Here is a 23922-nt window from a genome sequence, read left to right as displayed (position 1 = left end):
AATGAACCTACGTATATGAAATTTCTCTTCATTCTTGTAGTCTGGACTGAGATCTGTCATCAAAGAGAGTTGCCATCAAGGACAACACTTGTACCATAGCGCCACACCTGTGTCAAAATGCCAACAATCTCCCCCTTTGGACTTGATGGCAACCCCAAGATCCTTAGAATCATTCTCCCCCTTTATCATCAAGGGCAAAGGGTTGTGCTCCCCCTGAGAACATGCTGATATCTCTGCTCTGCTGTGCTGAACATGCTCCCCCTGACTGTAGGCAAGATCTGCAAAAGATGTTCTTCAAAAAAAACCAAGACTTATACATCATAAAGGACCTTCCTATCACCAAAGGACTCAATACATACATCCATACTCCCAACCAAGAGGAGATACATCAGAAATTTACATATAACAACCAATTACATTACATCATTCATCCCAGGCATAGTGGGGAAACCAACATAGGCCGTTACATGACCTTGACATCATAAAAGAGATAAAAGAGATACATGACATAGAGACGAAAAATCTAGACCAAGACTTATGAAAGTCACCAGCAGCATCTGATAATCATCTTTTAGATCAGCAACCAAGATTTCTTTCTGTGCTCCTTCTCCTGAAACCAACAACAGTTGTGAACTAGAACCAAAAACATCTAAATGCCAACAATGCTTTATTAGACTTTAAGCTGCTCCCCCTGAAACTGTGCTTGCTGATCCCCCTGAAACTGTGCCTGAAGGACTCTGTCATACCCATCTCAGAGCTTCTCCAACCAGAATCTGCCCTTGTTGTTCAGAACTCCATATACGCGACTTAACCTGCATAAATCAGCGTATGTACGCGGATATCCCTTACACAACTCACGTATACCAACTTTTCTTTAGAACAAACAAGCTTCAACAGCATGATGAAGCATCAACTACTCCCAGCTTTTGTCTGAGATATTCAAAAGTCTCCCTGGGCAGTGGTTTTGTGAGAATATCAGCAACTTATTCTTTAGAAGGAACATACTCCAACTTGACCTTTTGTTCAAGCACTTGTTCTCGGAGGAAGTGATACTTGATTGGTATGTGCTTGGTCTTTGAATGCATGACTGGATTCTTTGAAATGCTGATTGCACTTGTATTATCACATAAGATAGAGACTGGTGGAGTGCAAATGATTTGAAAATCCTGCAGGGTCTGCATCATCCAAAGAAGTTGTGTGCAACAAGATGTCGCAGCCACATATTCTGCTTCAGCTGTAGATAAAGCAATCGAACTCTGTTTCTTGCTGAACCCAGATACTAATCTGGAACCCATGAAGAAAGCACCACCACTTGTGCTTTTCCTGTCATCCATACTTCCGGCCCAATCTGCATCTGTGTAAGCATGAAGAGTGAGATCTGTATCTCTAGGATACCATAAGCCATAGTTTTGAGTCCCTTGAAGATACTTGAAGATTCTTTTGACTGCCTGAAGATGAGTTTCCTTTGGGTTGGCTTGAAATCTTCCAACAATTCCTACTGCATGCATAATATCTGGTCGGGTACCTGTCAAATAAAGCAAACTCCCAATCATGGATCTATAAGTTGGTTGGTGAACTGCTGCTGATTCATCATTTGCACTGAGGCTACATCCTGTAACCATGGGGGTACAAACTGGTTTTGAATCTTCCATGCCATACTTCTTCAAGATCTGCTTGAGGTACTTGGTTTGAGACAAGAAAATACCTCCTTCATTTTGTTGGATTTGCAATCCAAGAAAGTATGTCAATTCTCCAAGTAATGACATTTCAAATTCTTTCTGCATAATCAAGGAAAAGTTTTGACTCATAGCCTCTTCATTGCTGCCAAAGATAATATCATCTACATACACAACAAGTATTAGCAATTTGTTATTTTCAACTTTCATATAGAGATTGCTATCTGCTGATCCTTTTGAAAAACCTTGTTGGTGAAGATATTTGTCCAAACGATAGTACCAAGCCCTTGGAGCTTGTTTGAGACCATAGAGAGCCTTTTTCAATCTGCATACAAGGTTTGGATCATTCCCAAGAATGAAACCCTCTGGCTGCTCAATATATACTTCTTCTTCTAAGTCTCCATTCAGAAAGGCTGATTTCACATCCATTTGAAATACCTTGAAGTTTTGAAAGCTTGAGAGAGCAAGGAACATTCGGATGGCCTCAAGTCTTGCAACAGGAGCAAAGGTCTCTTCAAAATCTATTCCTTCTTGCTGCGCATACCCTTTACAAACAAGTCTGGCCTTGTTTCTAATTACTTCTCCATTTTCATTCAATTTATTTTTGAAGACCCATTTTGTCCCTACGACATTCTTATCTTTTGGTCTAGGAACCAATTCACAAGTGTTATTCTTTTCGATCTGCTCAAGTTCTTCATCCATTGCTTTGACCCAACATTCATCTTTGCATGCCTCTTTCACATTTTGTGGTTCAGTGGAAGAGAGTAATGCCAAATAGCTTGAAGCTTCTGCAATTGTTCTTCTTGTTTGTACTCCTGCTTCTTTCTACCCCACAATCTGAGATTTTGGATGATTCTTCTGAACATATCTGGATGGAGTCTTCTCTTCTATTCTTGTCTGCTCCTCTAGTTCTTCTTGAGGTTCTTCTTCTTCTTGAGGTTCTTCTTCATCATTCTGTCTTTGAGGGTAGCCTTCATCTTCTTCGATGTCTTCATGATGAACTTGCCTAGGAATGTATCCCTTCTCATCAACCACAACATCAATGCTGTCGACAATTTTGCCAAGTCTTTTATTGTAGCACTTGTATGCTTTGCTATGTGGAGAATAACCAAGAAGAATGCCTTCATCTGCTCTTGGTTCAAGTTTGCCAAGTTGCTCATCAGTATTCTTAATATAACATTTGCTCCCAAAGATTTTGAAGTGCTTCACCGAAGGAGTCTTACCACACCAGAGCTCATGAGGAGTTTGAGTGTTGTTTACTCGGACATTTGTTTTGTTGAGAATAATAACCGCAGCATGTGCAGCTTCACCCCAGAAAGTTGCGGGAGTACCTGACTCATCAAGCATAGCACGAGCCATTTGTTGGATTGTTCTGCTCATTCTTTCCACAACTCCATTTTGCTGAGGAGTTCTAGCTGTAGAGAATTCTCTTCTTATCCCATTTTCTTCACAGAAATCGAAAAATTCATTCGAGGTAAACTCCCCACTTCTGTCAGATCTGAGGCACTTAATTTTGTGTCCTGATTCATTTTCAGCCAAGGCTTTGAAGGATTTGAATTTTTCGAATGCTTCATCTTTGTGCTTCATAAGTCTTAACCAGACAAACCTGGAGAAATCGTCAATGAATAATATCAAATATTCTTCTCCTCGAGGTGTTCTTTTTCTGAATGGACCACATGTATCTGTGTGTACTAGCTCAAGAGGCATGCTAGCTGATCCTTCCTTCTCAGGAAAATTAGTTCTGGTTTGCTTTCCAAACTGACATGATTTGCATATGGTGTTGTCTGGAATTTTGATATCTGGAAGGTCACGAACTGCCTGATATTTGCATGCTTTCCTTATTTGTAGAAAGCTTAGATGCCCCAACCTCCGATGCCATAGCCAGTGTTCATCATTCTTGCTCAAATAACATTGTTGTTGTCTTTCTTCAAATATGTATAGATTATTTGGAGTCCTTCTTCCTTTGATCACTGTTTCCCCTGTATCAAGATCACGAACACAACATCCATTTGATCTAAATATTACCTCTGTTCCTTGATCGCACATCTGACTGACACTCAGAAGATTATGCTTCAATCCATCAACATACAAAACATTTCCAGCTTTGACCTTCTCTTTCAACGGAGCAACGCCTTTTCCTTTTATGGCTGTAGAGATATCATTTCCAAAGGAAACTTTCTTCCCCTTTTCTAATGCGGTATATGATTCAAGTTTTTCTTTGTCCCCTGTCATATGCTTCGAACATCCGCTGTCAATGTACCATAGACTTTCTTGACCTTCTGCATAAAAGGCTATCCCACATCTTTCTGGTTGTGGTTCCTTTATTCTCCATGTTCTGACATTTGAGGTTTGTTCCTTCTGAGTTGTCTTCCAGAACCTGCTCCTGCATTCAGAGTCTTCATGACCAAAGTTATTACAAATAGAGCATTCAACTTCATTTTCAAGAACCGAAAAGTTGTTATAAGTCCTTTTCATGGTTCCAGTCATACTTCTTTGCTTTTGAGCTTCTCTAGTCATGATTGTCTTGTAGGCAACACATTGAGCTGCTTTGTGACCGAAGTTATGGCAAGAAAAACATTGGCCATTAAAGAAATTTCTCTGATAATCAGATCTATCATCCAACCGATTGTAGCTTCTATTGACATCCATTCTTGGGGCAAATTGGGAAGATTTTACCTGTCGCTGATTGTAGCTTCTGTTTGTCCTTAAGGCAGCTTGTCCCCGAATTTCTTGATAGTCTTTATTTGTTCTTGAGGTAAATTTTCCCTGATTCACCTGATGACTTTTATTTGGTCTTTGCTCGCTCCTCCTTGCTGCATCAAGATAACTTTTAGAGGTAGAAGCTTGAGATGTTTCTCCATTATATCCTAGACCTGTCTTGATCAGAGGAGAACGTTGCACATTGATAATCTCATCCAAGGTTTCTGATCCTTTAACAAATTTAAGATTAGTCGCTTTTGTTTTCTCAATCTCCTTTCTAAGACAAACAATCTCACATTCCAATTTTTCAAGATGTTTTTCCTTTTCTGCCAGTTGACATTGTAGAGAATCAATAATAGCACTTTTCTCTTCTAAGCAAACTTTGAGATTATTCATTTCTTCATAAAAGCCTTCTACATCTATAGCATCCATGTAGTCATCATCTTCAAAAGCCATTAAAAGTTTATGTCTATAACCCTGTTCATCTTCGTCACTATTTGAAAGACCATCACTATCTTCATGAGTGTAATAGCTTTTCTTCTTTTCATTCTGTTTCTTGTTCCATTTAACAGGTTCCCTTCCCTTGTCATTCTTATCTTTGTGAGGACATTTGGCAGCATAATGACCTACTCTTCCACAAGCAAAACATTTAAAAGGTAACTTACCTCTGAACCTTCCAGAACCCCTTTGAAGATTTCTGACAAAATTTGATTCTTCTTCTTCATCTTCTGGCACGTGACTTGCTTCATAATAATCTTCTTTCCCTGAAGCCTTGAAAGCAGCTTCTCTTCTGTCTGATGGACCTGTTCTCATTTCATAAGCAGTTAGAATTCCGTGAAGCTGAGACATAGTAAGAATTCGTAGATTTTCTTTTTCTTCTATTACAGACACTTTAGATTCAAATTTGGGGGACAACGATCTTAAAACCTTTTCAACCACAATAGCCTCTTTTATTTCTTCACCCAAATTTTTCATGCAATTAACAATCTCATCTACCCTAAGGAAATAGTTAGCCACACTTTCATCATTATACATTCTGAGAATCTCATACTTAATCCTGAGAGTTTGAAGTTTAGCACGCTTTACCTGTTCGTCACCTTCATAGCTCGTGACAATTTTGTCCCATATTTCTTTTGCGGATTTATAATGCATTACCTTCATGAATTCCGATTGGGATATACATCCTAATAGAGTACTGACTGCTTTCGCATTTGTTTCATACTTCTTTTTCTCGGCTGGATCTGTAGGAGTAGCTGAAGGAAAAGTGTAGCCTGTCTCTACGATGTCCCAAACTTCTGTACCAAGAGATTGAAGATAGGCAGTAACTCTTACCTTCCAATAATTGAAGTTTGTCCCATCAAAAATTGGTGGCCTGATTGATGCTTCTCTCTCGTAATTGCTCATGATGAACGATCTACCTTCAAGCGATCAAGCTTCTCTGAAGGACCTGCTCTGATACCAATTGTTGGAAATAATACTGAAAGGGGGGGGGGGTGAATCAGTGTTATCAGATCAATAAAACTTTTTCAATACTCAGAAACATATACGCTACTTCAGTTAAGTGAACCAGCGTGTACACGCTACTATGTCTAAAGCAACCAGCGTATAACCAGAAATCTTATGATTCAGTTAGTTTATCTTCAGTGAATGCATCAGGACATTATTAACCATATTAAAAGTAAACAGGTGCAGTATAACAGAACAGATCATCAAACAAAAACCACACACATGAACACCATGATATAAGGTGGAAACCTAATGTGGGTGAAAACCACCTGCTGCAAGTCGTCTCTATCTTTCTTTAATAAGAAACTTCAGTTTACAATCTTTTGTACTGGTGCAGCCTTATACCAGTACGCAGGCTACAATCTTCTCTCGTTTTCCAAACTCTCCTGGAAGGGAGCTCCAACCCCCTTTGCTCTTGTACTAGCTAAGATACTAGTACGTAGGTGCTGGCCTACAATCTTCTTTCCTTCAAGTACCACTTTTCATCAATTTTCAGACTGGATACTCTTGAAGCACAACATTACAATCTGAAGACCATGATTCATTCACTTTTCATAACAAATCATTGAAGCACAAAACAACCAATACTAACATCATCAATCTTTGAATCACTGAACCACTGAAACCCTGTCAACACCCAATCACCAGAACACAGAGCAGACTACAGAACTCTGCAATAATAGTCAGACCCAACTGCAACCCAAAAATTAAGCTTCAAAAGATATATGCTACTTCAATGAAACCAACCCTTGTATACACGCGCTTTTACCAAAGACAACCTGCGTACAGATCTAGAAATAATTTCTCATAACTTGCAGCTGTACCAGACATCAGTCATACCCAGAACATAATATTGCGTCAGTATGCAGATCTAAAAATATGCGTAATCAACCATATACCGATAGTTCATTTCAAACAATTTGATCCCGATCTATCCTTCCATCAACCGATGTGATCTCTCCTTAGCTCAGATCAAGCAATGTATCATCAACCCAGAACCTGCATACAAGATCTCTTTCTTCATTAGATATTCAAGACTTTTTCGATACACTTGCCTAATGATCTTCTTCTCCTTATATAGCCTTAGGCCCTTCTCAATACCACGGCCCAAAACCATAGAAATACAATACCATCAACTTCAAAACTCGGGATCAACACGACTGTCGAGATACTTTGGTCCAAAAACATAGGCTCAAGTACCGAGGACTAACTACCACAGACCAAAGGGAAGCTTCTCGACATGTACGCTCTTTTCTGTTCATGAAACTGCGTGTATCCGCGACTTTGTATATAGCGAGACTACTTATCCGCAACTTTGTATATAGCGTACCAGCGTGTATACGCATCTTGGCCTTAATGAACCTGCGTATATGAAATTTCTCTTCATTCTTGTAGTCTGGACTAAGATCTGTCATCAAAGAGAGTTTCCATCAAGGACAACACTTGTACCGTAACGCCACACCTGTGCCAAAATGCCAACAAGAAATGAATGGCACATTCTATAGATAATTGGTGGGAATTACGAATTACTTAACTACAACCATGCAAGATATTGCATATTTAGTGAACATACTTAGTCAATTCATGGCTAAGCCGCATGAAAGTCACTGGAAAGAAATTGAGAGAGTCCTTCGATATTTGAAGGAGACTAAAAATTTTGGTATTGATACTAATGGTTTGAATGTTGAATTAATAGTTCATTCAGATTATGATTGGGTAGGAGATCTAGATGACAATAACTTCACCTATGATTATGCATTCAATATTTGTTCCAAAGTTCTGTCATGGAACAACAAGAAACAACTAACTGTTACTTTGTCTTCCACTAAAGCGAAGTACAAGACCTTATGCAGTGCAACCTGTGAAGCAATTTGGCTAAGAAGAATTCCTAAAGACATGGAAGAAAAACAAGAAAGCCCCAACACTCATCAAATGTGATAATCAAAGCTCCATCAAAATGGAAAAAAACCAAGTCTATCATGCTAAATCAAAGCATTTTGAAACACAACATCATTTTGTACGAGAAAAATTTCATTCAAATGAAATTGATTTGATCTATTGCAATATAAATGATAATGAGAGAAACATATTTACTAAACATTTAGGAAAATATAAATGTCCATTATGTATAGATGAGTTAGGAGTGGTAAATAATGTATTCTCCATTAAGAATGTTGTCCCCTTCATTTTCCTTTGTGTAAATATTCACATCCAAGGCACAATTAAACTTTGGTCTGGTCATAAACAAAAAAAATTAAAATCTTCCTCTAGCGAGTATTTTTCAGATGGAATCGATCCCCTCTCCCTATTGCAATGTCCATTGTGTCAAGACAATTATAGCATCTCAACATTTTACCAGCAAGTAAACAAGAGTTTTCACCATTTTAATTTGCCTACTTTTCTTGTATCTTATTAGATAAAAGCAATATGCAACTCATTTAATGTTATACACCATATTGAAGATGCCTTTTTAAATTGAAAATACAGAAGAAAAACTATAATTTATGAAAATGAAAATGGAAATAATAGAAAACAAAATAAATCAAAATCAAAAAAATAATAAATAAAAAATAAAAACAAAAACAAAAGATTAGTAGATGTTATGTTATCAAAGAGGATGTTACTAAATTCCCATAAAGACGATGGTACTAAAGAGCCCATCAAGAGGATGTTACTAAAAAAACCCATAGTAAAACTTCAATCAATAACCTATATTCAACAACTTGGGTACTGAAAATGATGCAGGAGCATCCAGCTGAGGGTACCATGACCGAGTGTTTAGTCTCAGCTAAGGAAGACATGTTTATTTTCATTTACGATTGTTGATCAAAACAGTGTTTAGGAACTTGTTTTTATTTCATTATTAGTTAAGGGATATTTAAGAATAGTACAGTTAGGCTAGGGTCATTACCACCACAATGTTTAGTTGTTTTGATCAATTATCTTACAACTATCTTTTCATTTAAAAGAAAAACTATATATTGTACATCTTATAGCACAAGAAAACCCAAAAAAGACCAAAATGGTTACCAATTGTGTAACTATAGAAGCAATTGAAGAATAACTGTGAAGAGTTCGGGTCACTGTATGAAGCTAAGGAAGACATGTTTATTTTCATTTACGATTGTTGATCAAAACAGTGTTTAGGAACTTGTTTTTATTTCATTATTAGTTAAGGGATATTTAAGAATAGTACAGTTAGGCTAGGGTCATTACCACCACAACGTTTAGTTGTTTTGATCAATTATCTTACAACTATCTTTTCATTTAAAAGAAAAACTATATATTGTACATCTTATAGCACAAGAAAACCCAAAAAAGACCAAAATGGTTACCAATTGTGTAACTATAGAAGCAATTGAAGAATAACTGTGAAGAGTTCGGGTCACTGTATGATAACAATACAAAAACCAATGTAATACATTTTTGAAGGGGTTCAATGCACGAGAACAGGAATACAAAAAAGGAGAAAATAATTTTCAAACCCCTGAGTATCTGAATCCATCTGCAAACAGTCTGTCTATGATATTTATTTCTTCCCTCTAATTATTGTGTGTCAATTAAACATCACTGCGTGTTTCCATTTATCTTTCCTAGCAAACAGAGATATAGTTCTTGAGTTCAAGCAATGAAGCCATCACAGAGCGTTCCTAACACAGAGTTCCGGCGACAACAACAGTTTCCAAACATACGAAAGCAGACAACAGCTACGAGACAGTTCTCAACAGAACGCGGATGCAACTACTATAGAACGCAATTATAATAGAGGTAACCCAAGGCACGACAAAATCAAACCCTGAAGCTAGGGTTGAACCCTAGTCGGTCACCAGAGAGTAAGCAGAATAGATTACATACAACCAGAGCCCGAAACGCAGGCGAAATTCCATACAATCAGAGCGGAAGGTCACTCAACAACAAAGGACAAATAGACAAAGGAGCACCAGGACTTCCCCAGTGTCATGACAGAGCAAAGAAGACTATAAACTAAGTAACAGCAGTAGAGAACGACCCTACCGAAGTCATTGGGTTGTAACCGTTTCGGAGACCAAGCCTGGAGCAAACCCCAACCTGCCACAGAAAACCAGCAGAACCATATCAGTTAATTGTATGCCAAGTAAAACCTGAAAGTGAAAATTGATAAGCAGAGCAAGAAGAGCCGGCTTACCTGAAGAGTTATAGCGTTGGAGGAACGAAACCCCAACTAAGTCGCAGTCACAAGTGAAAACCCTGCATACAAAGGAGCGACTACCATTAGTGTCGAAGAAAAACAAAGAAGACTAGCTATAGCATGGACGAGTAAGCTTACCTTGCCAGGACCAAGCGAAGCCGAGGAAGTCCACTGTGACTGAGACCTGCCAGGACCGAAAAACACTCATACATCAACCAGAGGACCAATAACTAGAAGCTTAACCAGAAAACTAAAGTAGAGCAAGATAAGGGAACGGAGGAAAGAATAGTAACCACGAAGAAGGTTAAAGAGCCAACAGAGGAACGAAGTAAACCCTCTCACGAAGTCGACGAAGCCTCCAATACAGTGCCCAGGCAACGAGGTAAGGAAACAGCAAGTGTGGACAGAGTTACCCTGCCACCAGGAGGAGGAACCCACAGCCAGGAGCATACAGAGCATTATTGTCGAGCTCGACACAGTCGCAAGCAGGCCGATGAGAGCACACAAACCCTCATCACGACAAAGAGAAGCCGAAAAATGCCAAAGTGAAGTGAAACGAGGGTTTTAGCAAAACCAAAGAGCGGGAAGGAAAAAATTGAGGTGAGTACAAAGCCAACATACCAGCAATAACTCCACAATCAATGCCAACAGACAAATATCCTTGTTAATCAACTGCTTAAAACTAATCATACGTGTCTACCCAAATCATATATTAATCATTTTTTAATTAACGTTAATCCATAAATTAACGGGCTGGTCCCATCAGAAAATTTCTCCAACCTTTCTGCAATTTCATTTTAAAATAACCTACATTTTCAAAAAACCTACAATCTTGATTATGCATTTGATATTCACTCTAGATTTCACAATCTGTTTCTTATGGTTAATTTACTTTGTAATAGGATGGATGACATTATACCCATTTCAAAACCACTGCTGTACAACCAGGCTGAACAAGTCTGTGTCTATGCACTAACACGTTTCAAAGAATTTAAAACAACTGTTGTACAACCAGGTTGAGCAAATCTGTCTATACATTACACATTTGCAGCACTCTTGTAAAAAGTGATTTGTAAACACGAGTATAAGTAAAGTTAATTGTTTGACTTTCATACTCCTGTAAGAAATATTTCTTCAGCATTCAATAAAATCCTATTGCCAATAAAAGAAATATTTCTTCAGAAGTCTAAATAAATCCTAGTACCAATAAAAGTAAACCCGATTGCATTGTTACTTGAAGATTGATATGATTTTTGTAATTTAGGACTTATTTCATTTTATTTTTAATTGAAAGAAGAAACGCGTTTTACAGCTTAATCTAAAATATCCCGGTACATTTCACAGCTCAAGACAAAGATAAAACGAATGTTCAGCTTAATGTAAAATATCTCGATATATTTCACAGCTCAAGACAAAGATAAAACGAATGTTCAGAAATAAAGTTAAGATGGCTCTCGATACAGAACGAATGTTCATGAATAAAGTTAAGATGCCTCTCGATATATTTCACGGCTCAAGACAAAGAAAAACATTATGCCTCTCGATATATTTCACGGCTCAAGACAAAGAAAAACATTTACAAATGTTTATGAATATAGTTAAGATGTCTTGATTTAATATTTTGGAAATAATAGCAGAAGTGTCCTCAGACACTTAATTTTATTAATCAGAAAAAATAATCATATAATTTAATTTTGCAAGAGTTTACATCCGAACAACCAAACACTCTTGCAATGAGCTATATATAAGCTCCATGTCTTAACTACACTATTGCAATGAGCTATATATAAACTCCATGTCTTAACTACTTCTAATTATGGATCACTTATTAAATAACAAGTGTTCATTTACAATAAATACTATTCAAACCAACTAGTTAACAAATTTCTATAATAAAACCTAAAATACAACACATTTAGAGAGTCATATTTCTAGAATAATAATTATTAATACCGAATATGCAAAACAATTCTAAATTCTAGAATAATAATTATTAATACCGAATATGCAAAACAAAATAAGCCATGACATTTTACCTCTGCGCAATCTAATGCTATCAACATGTTGTTGAACCAAAATATTTAACTTTTAACTTTTATGTCTTTATGCTCCTCAACCTCAAACAGGTGCCTTGAACTTGAACCGGGACGCATGTTTAACACATTGGTAGCTCTTCTAAGTCGAAGCAGCTGCCACTAACACGTAGTTGATGTCAAGGCTTTGAAGCTTCGTCAGCAGCTCCAACCCTTTTATGCTCTTCGAGTTCCCTATGAAGATGTCGCTGACCTCACCTCTGCTGGTTCTTTTACTCGGAGAGTCCAGAACGAGAAACGACAACAATACGAGAAACGGAGTTTTGGAGGTTTGGCACTCTATAAACAAAAAGAGAAAAAACAACACAGATTTAATTTACAGCCGAATTTAATTAAAAAACTATAAAATTTGAATATGGTTTATCTCATACAAATGCTCAACATATTAAGCATTGAGTATATACATTCTTGTATATACTCTGGCTAATAATTGTTTCTTATGCCTTCTGCTAATTCTTGTTTGTGTGTGGAAATTTCAAAAGATTATATATGTATGTCACCCCAGACCAAGATATACTATCCACAGGGAAACGATAAGTAAAACCTGCAATGGAATGTACACTTCTTAAACCATATATAGAATTGTGTTTAAGCTATGAGTTTTACTAATATACATGCTAAATGGAAGTAAATCCTTGATAAACTATTTAAGAAACAGAAAATAGTTTCCACTATACTAGATATAAGGTATCAGATGAATTTCAAGCTTGTTTTGTAATTATCTTGAATAGTTCGCTTTTTAATCCCAGAGTTAGGGCTGGTGGAAAAAGAAACCTGCCATAAGCTAGGGAAAAACGTTAAGAAAAAACATTGAATAACTAAATCAACTTTCTAACAACTTGCCTTCAACCAAGTACGATGAATTGGCCTCCAGCCTATTAAATAAATATATGCATGAAAGCTTACAATAAAGAGCAAAAATACACAGTTGAGAACGAACTGAACTACGATGAACTGAGATCGAACACATGGAAAAGTACCTGTTATTTGACTTTGTTCACAAAAAAATATATGCAATTGTTGGAGTAGAAAACCCGGTTTCCGTTCCGTCCCTTTCTGGTAACAAAGCAACTAACACGTAATTCTGGAAGCTTTGTCAGTCGACACCTTGTATGCCCTTCAACTTCCCACAGCCACATGCCTTCAATTTCTCCAGCGACTTCAAATGTTCGACACCTGACCTGGCAGCTCTTTGAAGTCAGAGCATCCAGAAACCTCTAAGTCTCGAAGCTTTGTTAACTGCTTGGACACCTGTATACTCGTCAACTTACCACAGCTAGATGCCAGTAACCTCAAATGTTCACCATTTAATTCCACCATTCATTCATCTTCTGACTTTAAACCATTTCGGTAACAAAAGCTTTGTGAGCTTCTCCAACCCCCGTATCCTCTTCAACTTCCTACAGCCAGCTGCGTACAATTGTTCCCACGACAACAAATGTTCATCTCGCAGCTCTTCTAAGCCAGAGCATCCAGAAACGTCTAGTTCTCGAAGTTCCCTTAGCTGTTTCAACCCCCGTATCCTCTTCAACTTCCAACAGCCAGATGCGTACAATTGTTCCAAGGACCTCAAATGTTCAACACCTAGCAGCTCTTCTAAGCCAGAGCATCGAGAAACGTCTAGTTCTCGAAGGTTTCTCAAGTACTTGGACATATGTATTATCTTCAACTTCCCACAGTCAGATGCCTTCAACGTCTCCAGAAACATCGAATCATCCAGCAATATCGAATCTTCCATACCTGGCAGCGTTTCTATCTCCAAATTGTACAGCGACCTCGAATCTTCAATACCTGGTAGCTTTTCTAAGTTGGAGCATCCGGAAACGTCTAGTTCTCGAAGCCGGAAGAGCCCAGACAGCTGGATGATCTTCAACTTCCCACAGCCAGATGCGTTCAATTTTTCCAACGACCCCAAATGTCCAACACTTCCCAGCTCTTCTAACCAAGAGCATCCAGAAACGTCTAGTTTTCGAAGCTTTGTCAGCTCACAACTTGACCATATCGTCTTCAGCTTCGCACAACCAGATGTATTCAACGTCTCCAGCGAGCTCAAACTTTCAAGATTTAGCAGCTCTTCTAAGTTAGAGCACCCAGATATATTCAACTTCTCCAACGACCTCAAGTGTTCAACACTCAACGCTCCAAGGTCGAAGCATCCAGAAAGGTGTAGTTCTCGAAGCTTTGTCCACTGCTCGGACATCTGAATGCTCTTCAACTTCTCACAGCCAGATACCATCAACATCTCTAATGACACCAAATGTTCAAGACCTTGCAGCTTCTCTAACTCCATGCATTCAGTAACATATAGTTCTCGAAGCTTTGACCTCAAATGCCCAACACCAACACCAGGCAGCTTATTGGACAACTGGATACTCTTCAACTTCAGACAAAACGATACATTCAACTTCTCCAGCGACCTCAAGTGTTCAACACTCAACTCTCCAAGGTCGAAGCATCCAGAAAGGTGTAGTTCTCGAAGCTTTGTCCACTGCTCGGACACCTGAATGCTCTTCAACTTCTCACAGCCAGATACCATCAACATCTCTAATGACACCAAATGTTCAAGACCTTGCAGCTTCTCTAACTCCAAGCATTCAGTAACATATAGTTCACGAAGCTTTGTCAGGTTCTCCAACCCCTGTATCCACTTCAACTTCCCACAGCCAGATGCATTTAACTTCTCCAGAGACCTCAAACGCTCAATGCACGGCAGCTCTTCTAAATCGAAGCATTCAGAAACGTCTAATTCTCGAACTTCAGTCAGCAGCTCTGACCCCTGTATACTCTTCAACTTTCCGCAGCCAGACGCCTTCAACTTCCACAACGACCTCAAATGTTCAAAACCAGGAAGCGCTTCTAAGTCAGAGCATCCAGAGATGTCCAGTGTTCGAAGCTGTGTCAGCTGCTCGGACAACTGTATGCTCTTCAACTTCCTACAGCCATAAGCCTTCAACTCCTTCATTGACCTCAAATGTTCAATACCTGACAGCGCTTCTAAGCTAGAGCATCCAGAAACGTCGACTTCTCTAAGGTCTGTCAGCTGCTCGGACGCTTGTATGCTTTTCAATTTCCTACAGCCAGATGCCTTCAAATTCTCCAACGACCTCAAATATTCAACACCACCCAGCACGTCCAAGTTAGAGCAACCAGTAACATCTAGTTCTCGAAGCTTTGCCAGTTGATTGGACACCTGTATGCTCTTAAGCCTCCCACAGAAAGATGCCTTCAACTCCTCCAGAGACTTCAAATGTTTAACACCCGGCAGCTCTTCTAAGTCAGAGCATCTGGTAACATCTATTTTTCGAAGCTTTGTAAGCTGCTCGGACACCTGTATGCTCTTAAGCCTCCCACAGAAAGATGCCTTCAACTCCTCCAGAGACTTCAAATGTTTAACACCCGGCAGCTCTTCTAAGTCAGAGCATCTGGTGACATCTATTTTTCGAAGCTTTGTAAGCTGCTCGGACACCAGTATGCTTTTCAAGCTCTCACAGAAAGATGCCTTCAACTCCTCCAACGACTTCAGATGTTCAACACCCTGCAGCACTTCCAAGTCGCGGCATTTGGTAACATCTAACTCTCTAAGCCTTGTCTGGTGATGGGACAGCCGTATGCTCTTCAATTTTCCACAGTCAGATGCGTTCAACTTCTCCAGCGACCCCAAATGTTCAACACCCGGCAGCTCTTTTAAATCAGAACATCCGGAAACATCTAATTCTCGAAGCTTTGTGAGCTGTTTCAAACCTTGTATGCTCTTCACAGCACAAGGTACCCTAAGCTTCTCCAACAATCTCAAATCTTTAACACTGGGTAGCTCTCTGATGCGGTCAAACCGTCTACTCAACAGTGCTACTAATCGAAGCTTTGTAAGCTTCTCCAAACCCCATATGCTTTCCAGATTCGGACAATCACTAACGAATAGCACTTCTAGTTTTGCAAGACCACAAAGGCCTTCTTCTATAGATGCCAACTGTTGACAGAAACATAATTCCAGTTTTACAAGTGTATTTGGCAGTGTTCCAACTTTTGTGAGAGCATTACAATGATGGACCGTGAGATATTGAAGGTTGGGACATACAACTTGGCCAAATGATACCTCTGATACTTCTGCGTTTAGGAGGACTATGCGTTGGAGCTGTGGAAATGTGCAGTTGTCAATCGAAGAGTTGAGTTGCCGTTTAAATGGCAGTTCCCTTATCGGACAAGCAAGTCTTAACTCAATCAACTGACTTAAGAGTCCAACGGATTCTGGCAAACATTTCAAACTGTCGCACCCGACAAGGATCAATTGCTTCAGGTTCCTTAGGTCACCCAGCGAATCCGGCAATGCTTTCAGCATAGTGGATCCTAAATACAGAACTTCCAACTCACCTAGGCCTCCAATTGCACTTGGCAAGTCCTTGAAGTTTGCTTTCGAACAATATAACTTTTCAAGGGACAGCTGAAGTGCTATCTGGGGAGGAATTTCTTCAATTTTGTTGCAGTATGAGAGATTTATGATTTCCAATGTGCGAATATTTCCTAGCGTTTCACTGGAGATGGTCAAATTAGAGCAAGAATACAGATTAAGATACTTAAGACTAGTTAAATTCCCAAATGAATTTGGAAGCCTCTCCAATTTGCGGCAGTTCTTAAGATCAATATGTCGGAGGTTTGTTAAATTCCCAAAAAGCTCGGGTAGTGACTTCATTTCAGAGCAGTTTAGTAGCTCTAAAGACATCAGCGACTCTAAATTACAAAACTCTTCAGGCAATGTTTCGAACTTAATTTTCCCCCTTTTCAAATTGACGTAAATTTTTTCCAGGTGCATCAGCTTCCCGATGGACTCTGGAAACTTCGAAAGAGGAGCATCCCTAATCTTTAACTCCCGCAATTGCGAAGGTGCCTGCAAAATGTTCACGCGCTTCAGCAGTAAGAAGAGAGCAGTGACAAGGATTTTTGGATTATCTTTGAAAACCCCAACAAACAAAAATTTTGACTCAATAATACCTGGTTTTCGCTTTGCCACAGTGTTTCCAATTCATTCCCGTGTACTTCTAAAACCCTTAAATTCTTCATTAAGATCCAAGAAGGTAGGGAAGAGCAGGGGCATTTCTCCCAGCGGAGCCATATGAGATTCGGAGCCTGCACCCTCCTCAAAATGCGTTCCAAGAGACCATCTTCAATATCAAGCAGCTGCAACTTCCTCATTTTGTGGGATGAAATAGATGGATACTCGTCATCACCATCTTTATATTCAATAGGTAAAGTCAAGTCAACATTATCTTTATATTCACTCGGATGCATCCTAATTCCCCGCACTTCAGCCCTTACCTATTCATTATTGGAAAAAAAATGAAGAATTTTAAAACCGTACACAGATTTTTATTGAATACTCTAGAAAACTAAATGATTGACTACTTACAGATGTTTGCTGCAACAACTCATCAATGGTATCTGCGGAAGGCAGAATACAATGCCGCGGTCCAGAAGTCTGCGCAATAGCTCTTCCTAAATCTCTTAGGTGTTCATGCATTTTTATCTTATTTTCATTGTCTACCTGGACAAGGCACCTATTCTGTAGATTTTGAAACCCCAACAATCCATTCCAACCTGATCCGTCCCAGATTCTAACGGCCATGTCCCTGTCTTCTCCCACGAAAAAACAGGCTATGTCTAAGAATATCTGTCTATCCTCTTTGTCGAGGGCGTCATAACTAATTTGAAGGCTTTCTTGTATGTTATTGGAGGCGCCATAACTAATTTGAAGCCTTTCTTGTATGTTATTGGAGGCGTCATAACTAATTTGAAGCCTTTCTTGTAGCTTATTGGGAAGCTTCTTTCTAAGCCTATCCAAGTGGGCATCCCAGCAAGTTATGTCGTTTTCCCCGTACAGAAGTGCCCCAAAGACTTCCAAAGATAAAGGCAATCCACAACAGGCAGTTAAAAATATATCAACCCGATCTTTAAATTCTGGGGGTGGATAGGGCTGACTGAAGGCATGCAAGCAGAAGAGTTCCAGGGAATATTGTGGATTAAGGCCATTAAGATCATAAATCGACGACTTTTTTACTCCTGACATTGTGAGAACATCTGTATCTCTACATGTGATTAGTACGAAGCTACTGGAAGAAAGAACATTTTCGAGATCAGGCAAAAGTGCATACACCTGATTTCTACCATCGACATTATCTAAAACTATTAACTTGGAGTCAGAGGATGAGAGATGCTCTCTAAGCATCTGTGTACCTTCATAAATGTTGTCTACAGGCAGGTCCAAATCAGTCAAGTCCTTTAGAAGTTTTCTTTGCAAAGAAGGTAAAGAGCTTTTACCTGCTCCCACATCATGTAGAAAACATAATTTATCGTAATTCGAACTCTTCCTATTGTAGAGTTCTACTGCCAGTGTTGTTTTTCCTGCGCCACCTATGCCCACGATCCCCACGACCTGGACTTTTCCGCTCTGCTGGTTTTTCAATACTTGTTTTTCAAAAATCTCTATCTCTTCATTCAAACCAACGAGATATCTGGTCAAGTGACTCAGGGCAGGTTTTTTAACCTTTTGTAACACAAGTTGAACAATCATTTCTACGAGTTCACCCTCGTCACTGGTTATTCACAACAATATAGAGAAACGGAGTTAGAAATACATACTGAAATACAATGGAGCTATGCACAAAACAATTCATATCGCTAGAGTTCTCACCCGTTACACGTCTCCTGCAGATCTAACCCACTTATACTTGCAACAGTAGAAAGGGCCTCTCTCCACTTTTGAATAGTGGCAGGATCGTGTCTCGGCTTCTCTTCCATAGTGTCAGAGTCGTATGTTTTCTTCCATTCCATTTTGCGCAGGGCCTTAGAATACACTCCACCTTTGCTCTGCGTCCGCCGAAGGTCAGCCGGCTGGACATGGTAAAAAACAGGAATTATTGGAGCCCCCGACTCCAACATGAAGAGGAGCTCATTGAGACACCACTCCGATGCTGCATACCCAGGGGAGAATATGGCCACATGAACGGAGGCCGTTCTAATAGCCTCTTTTATTTGAGATGGAAAATCGTCTCCAACTCGCAGTTCAGGCTTGTCTAAAAAGACTCTGAGTCTCTGTACAGAAAAGAGGCGATGGTAAAGATGGCTTGCGAGGGTTTTCTTCACATCAGGACCACGGTGACTGATGAACACGTGGTAAGCGTTGTTGCTGCTGGGAGATGCAGCCGTGGAGGTGGAGGAGGGTGAGCTATATGCCATTGAATAGGAATGAAGACAGGAATCAAGAGGATGAAGAACAGAGGTGTGAGATACGCCGCGCGCAAGCAGAGATTGGGAAGCAATGCTATCGACATGAAAATCCTCTTCTGGACCAACTGAAGGACAAAGTACACACAACGTCTGTTCCAATTGCAAGCTATCTCTACGTTTCATAAAAAAAAGTTTTCCTCTCACCTCCAGATTGACAGTGTTTTGGGGCACTCCATGTGGGATTAATTATTTGTCCGACTTGCACGTGGCGATGCAAGATTTGTGGAAATGCCAAAATTATTATTGTGCATTCTTGATTTTACTTAATTAAAAATAGGTAAAATACGGACAGTTTTAGAATGGGCCTTTCGAATATTAAATTATTTAAATATCCATGCAACTTGCTGGAAGATCAAGCCGTATATTGTCCATTCTTTATTATTTAATTGACTAACATTAAATAAAACACCCGCTGCGCTAGATTGTGTATTTATTATATTAAATTATTTAAATAGTTTGCCAAATTTCATTATCGTGAGTGTAATTTTTTAGTTACAAATAATTGAGGATGGAATTAAAGTATTTAAAATTTTTAATTTATTTTATATGAGATATTTTGGTGTTAGTTTAATTTTGAAATGAAATGATTTTTTTATTGTTCAAAATGTATTTTTCTAAATGTATAAATAGATTTAACATTTTAATATTTTGAAATTTTTAAAACACTTGAATTTTATAGATTAAAATTAACCATTTATAAAGTCATTTTCTCTATAAGTTAAATTATATATTTATAAAAATATATATAGTTTATTCTTATTTGGATTTGAATTTATAAAGTTATTGTAAGAAAATATAGCAAAGCTATATATATTTTACTTTTATTTAGATTTGAATTTATAAATTTGTTGAAGGGAAATATAAATAGGAGTTGTCTTTAGTGTGATTTTTTAGACTTTTTAGGGGACTGGAATCTGGCTGAAAATATCTCCATTTGTGTTATTTATATATGGATTGAAAATATCTCCATTTGTGTTATTTATATATGGATTTAGCATCCTGAAAAACTCCCAAGGCACTTCAATTGTGTGAGGGTTACCCATCAAATTTGCGATTTCAATAAATTCTTGCCTAATTTTAGAGAAATTAGATTAAAAAACCCACCCAAAAAAACTTCTAAAAATTTTCACTAAAAACAACTTAAATATAAATATGTTTTTAATTACTAGTTTAATTTGTAATGTAATTATTATATTACTTTGATTTAGTTGATTAAATATTGTGTATAGATTCATGGATAACAAAAAGAAAAATGAAAATATAATTTTTAATGGTATAAAATTATTATATATTAATTGGTATAGAATATCAATAATGAGCTCATACATATTATTAGGATATCTGAGTGAGTTATTAAAATAGAATTTGTGAAGCTTAAGTTTTAGTTCGGTGAAGTTTTGTTGACAATCCTTGTGATTGGGTAAATATATGTAAATAGATAAATAAGAAAACCTAATCCTTGTGATTGGGTAAATATATGTAAATAAATAAATAAGAAATATGAACAACTTCAGTGAAGTTTTGTTGACACCTAATCCTTGTGATTGGGTAAATATATGTAAATAGATAAATAAGAAAACCTAATCCTTGTGATTGGGTAAATATATGTAAATAGATAAATAAGAAATATGAACAGCTTAAGTTTTAGTTTGGTGAAGTTTTGTTGACACCTAATCCTTGTGATTGGGTAAATATATGTAAATAGATAAATAAGAAATATGAACAGTCATCGGGAGATGAACTGAACAGTCTCTCCCTCATGTATATAATGAAGACCTACCTGATGGAATAGAACACACGAATCATTTTTTGCCTTATGGAGTTACTGCCTGGCCTGACATGGTATCAGAGCCAGCTCCTTTTTTTAGCTCTTATGTCCCTTGTAACTCCCTAGTCTACTCTCCATATAGAAGCGTTGCTCCTCCATACAATTAGTTGTCCATATAATTCAGAGCCTGACACTGCCTGCACTCTCTGGCTCTCTGGACTGTCCATAAACGTTTTCTGCCATACTGTTCAAAGGAATCAAAGCACATTAAGTCCATAAACGTTTTCTGCCATAATGTTTTTTTCCATACTGATTCCACTAAAAGTTATCGCCTCCGCCATTATCGTGAGCCCATACAGTCCATTTGAGGAACGCTGGTGCATGAGTCGAGTTGCCGCCATCACTGAAAGCCATCGCCTCAGCCAAGGTTCTAACTATTTAGGAAAGGGTTCTTTTCTTGGGTAATCTTTACACTTTTGAATCAATGCTCAATATAAACGTGTTGTGGTCACCAACAACCCCCCTTCTTTCACTTGACATTAGCAATAACGTCAAAGCAAAGAGGGGACCCTCGATAAAAATCCCAAAAAAATATTTTTCTAAAGTTTTTTGTATTTCTCTCCCAAAGGCTTAAATCGCATCGCAAAGAAAGGCCGAAGCATTGCTCGAGCGCGAAAGGCGAAACTGCGACGGAGCGATGCGAAGTTCATTGCGTCGCATACATCACACGCCCCCCTTTAAAAGAAGACCGTCGAGAAACGCCGATCGCCGATATACGATATCGCAAATTGCAAGCATCGCGCTATGCGGCATAACCATTAAACGAAGTCTGCGATATCTGCGATCTGCGATGTTTGCGATCTGCGATATTTGCGATCTGCGATGGCAGCGATTTGCGATCTGCAATGGCAGCGATTTGCGATCTGCGATCTGAAAAGACTTATCACACAATAAACCCAGGATTAAGTGCGCGCCCTGAAGGAATTTAATGACCACATGCTTGAGTATCTAGGAGTGATTGCATTACATCTATCGAAGAGTCAAGTCATGATGAATGTCAGGGTTATGCATTTATTAGAGATTAATACTTTCACGTCAAGTCTTTTCATTTCCCTTCCTCTTTGCGTAGACTGCAAGAAACGCAACTGATATAAGTTTATATGCAGGAAACATTTGAAGGAAAGAGGAAAGCGCCAATCAGATAGCAAAGAGAGAATGTCGCTGCAAATGGATGCCGCATGCACCAGAACCGCGGATTCCAGACTATCAGCCAACCCGCACTGATGAAATTAGACCATCGAGGACTTAGAGTCAAAGGCGCACAAAAGCAGCAAGTTCAGGAAATATCCTGAAGCTCAGACTTGATAAAGCAAAGAAAGAAGCGCATGAGAAGGAAGACGCTTCAGGAAAACCCGGAACAAAGAACGGAAACAATTCTAAAGACAGGGAGATGTCCATACAGCACGACTCCTAACCCACTCAATCATTCGCACGACCGGAAACCGAAAACAGCAACAGCAAAATCAGTTCGAGAAGAACCTGGGTTATGCTAAGTATACACGCGGCGAATACACCCAGCTAGAGAAAGGTTTTCGAAAATATCTTCTGGTCTGCCGGAAGGAAGTGCCAGCTCCTGTTATTTCCACTTTTATCTCCCGAGCGAAAGAAGAAAGCGGCCAGCCGACTCTTCCCATGAAAACGTTGCATTGATGACAGCACTGAAGAGATATACAGAAACGGTCAGAGATTAGATTTTAAGTTTAGAAATAAAGTTGCTTTTAGTAAAAGGGCGGTCATTTGAAGCCGATTCCCTAATTTCATGTAATTAAGATTGATTAGTTAGTAGTATTTAACCCTTCTCGTTGCATTGGAGAAGGGTCCGTAATTTTGTCAAAAAACTTGTCCTCAGAACATGCACTTCTGCACCCTCGGAGGGGGTTTTTGATGAATGGACGGATCGAGATTTATTTATGTTTGCATTTTAATACCTGCTACTGATGTTGCACTTCTGTACTCTTAGTAGGCATTAGAAGCAAGTAGATATAGATCATTATTGCTTAGAGTCTGTAGGTTTAAATCAGTCATAATAGGTACTTTTATCTCTTGACTAGTTTCTACTTGCATCCTTTGAGTAGTATACAATTGATGTTATTTATATGTTAACGCATGAATGAGTGGACTACCATTTGGCACTTTTGTACGGTGGAGTCATTGATTTATGCTTAATACATAACTAACTGATTATGCAATATGTTGTTCACAATCATCTTGCTTAACTTTTTATGCAAGAAGGTTCATCTTTATTGATTTATATTTTCATAATAGCTGAATAATCTTCATTACCAGTTATTCTGAGAAATCTTTCTAGATTGCATAATGGAAAAATTCTGCCCCGGGTTAGTGTAGATTAGAAGTATTGTCTTTATTAGATTAAAGTAATATAGAATCATTTCAGAATTCAGAACTAGATTAGTTAAAGAATAGCTAGAGACTTCCTATTTTCATTCCCCACACACATACATCATTATTTCTACACATACACCCCTTAGAACGGGAAGCTGGTCCCGTCATCCCCAGAGGACCCGCTATACCAAACGGATACGGAGCCGCCAACCAGGTTCCTGACTGGGCGGGTATCCCCCTTGTTGTCGACCCGATTTCGGGGCCCCCAACATATTTGGCGCTAGAAGGAGGGCCTGAACTATGAATGGCACCAAAAGCAATATCTAAAAA

At 38.6% G+C, this 23922-nt stretch overlaps 1 protein-coding gene across 1 annotated transcript; it reads right to left on the bottom strand.

Moving 5' to 3' along the window:
- Positions 1 to 13399: 13399 nt before the first annotated feature.
- On the bottom strand, positions 13400 to 19536 carry LOC149211379 (uncharacterized). The gene is made up of 4 exons (XM_089391486.1): positions 18826 to 19536; positions 17545 to 18727; positions 17130 to 17453; positions 13400 to 17025 (listed from the first exon to the last, which is right to left on the bottom strand). Exons 1-4 carry the CDS (start codon positions 19368 to 19370, stop codon positions 13468 to 13470), a joined length of 5610 nt encoding a protein of 1869 aa, XP_089247612.1. The 5' UTR covers positions 19371 to 19536; the 3' UTR covers positions 13400 to 13467.
- Positions 19537 to 23922: the final 4386 nt, after the last annotated feature.

This window comes from Pinus tabuliformis, chromosome 1_1, assembly GCF_031772625.1.
Source record: "Pinus tabuliformis cultivar Carrire ecotype Pingquan chromosome 1_1, CPIR1, whole genome shotgun sequence".
Lineage (NCBI taxonomy): Eukaryota > Viridiplantae > Streptophyta > Pinopsida > Pinales > Pinaceae > Pinus > Pinus tabuliformis.
Note: the sequence above shows the minus strand (reverse complement) of the source record. Positions and strands in the feature narration are given on the sequence as shown.

Coding starts and splice junctions, on each gene's coding strand:
- LOC149211379 (XM_089391486.1), bottom strand. CDS start 19,370: ATGGCATATAGCTCACCCTCCTCCACCTCCACGGCTGCATCTCCCAGC. Junction 17,454..17,544: donor AGTTGTTGCAGCAAACATCT/GTAAGTAGTCAA, acceptor AATAATGAATAG/GTAAGGGCTGAAGTGCGGGG. Junction 17,026..17,129: donor TGTGGCAAAGCGAAAACCAG/GTATTATTGAGT, acceptor AACATTTTGCAG/GCACCTTCGCAATTGCGGGA.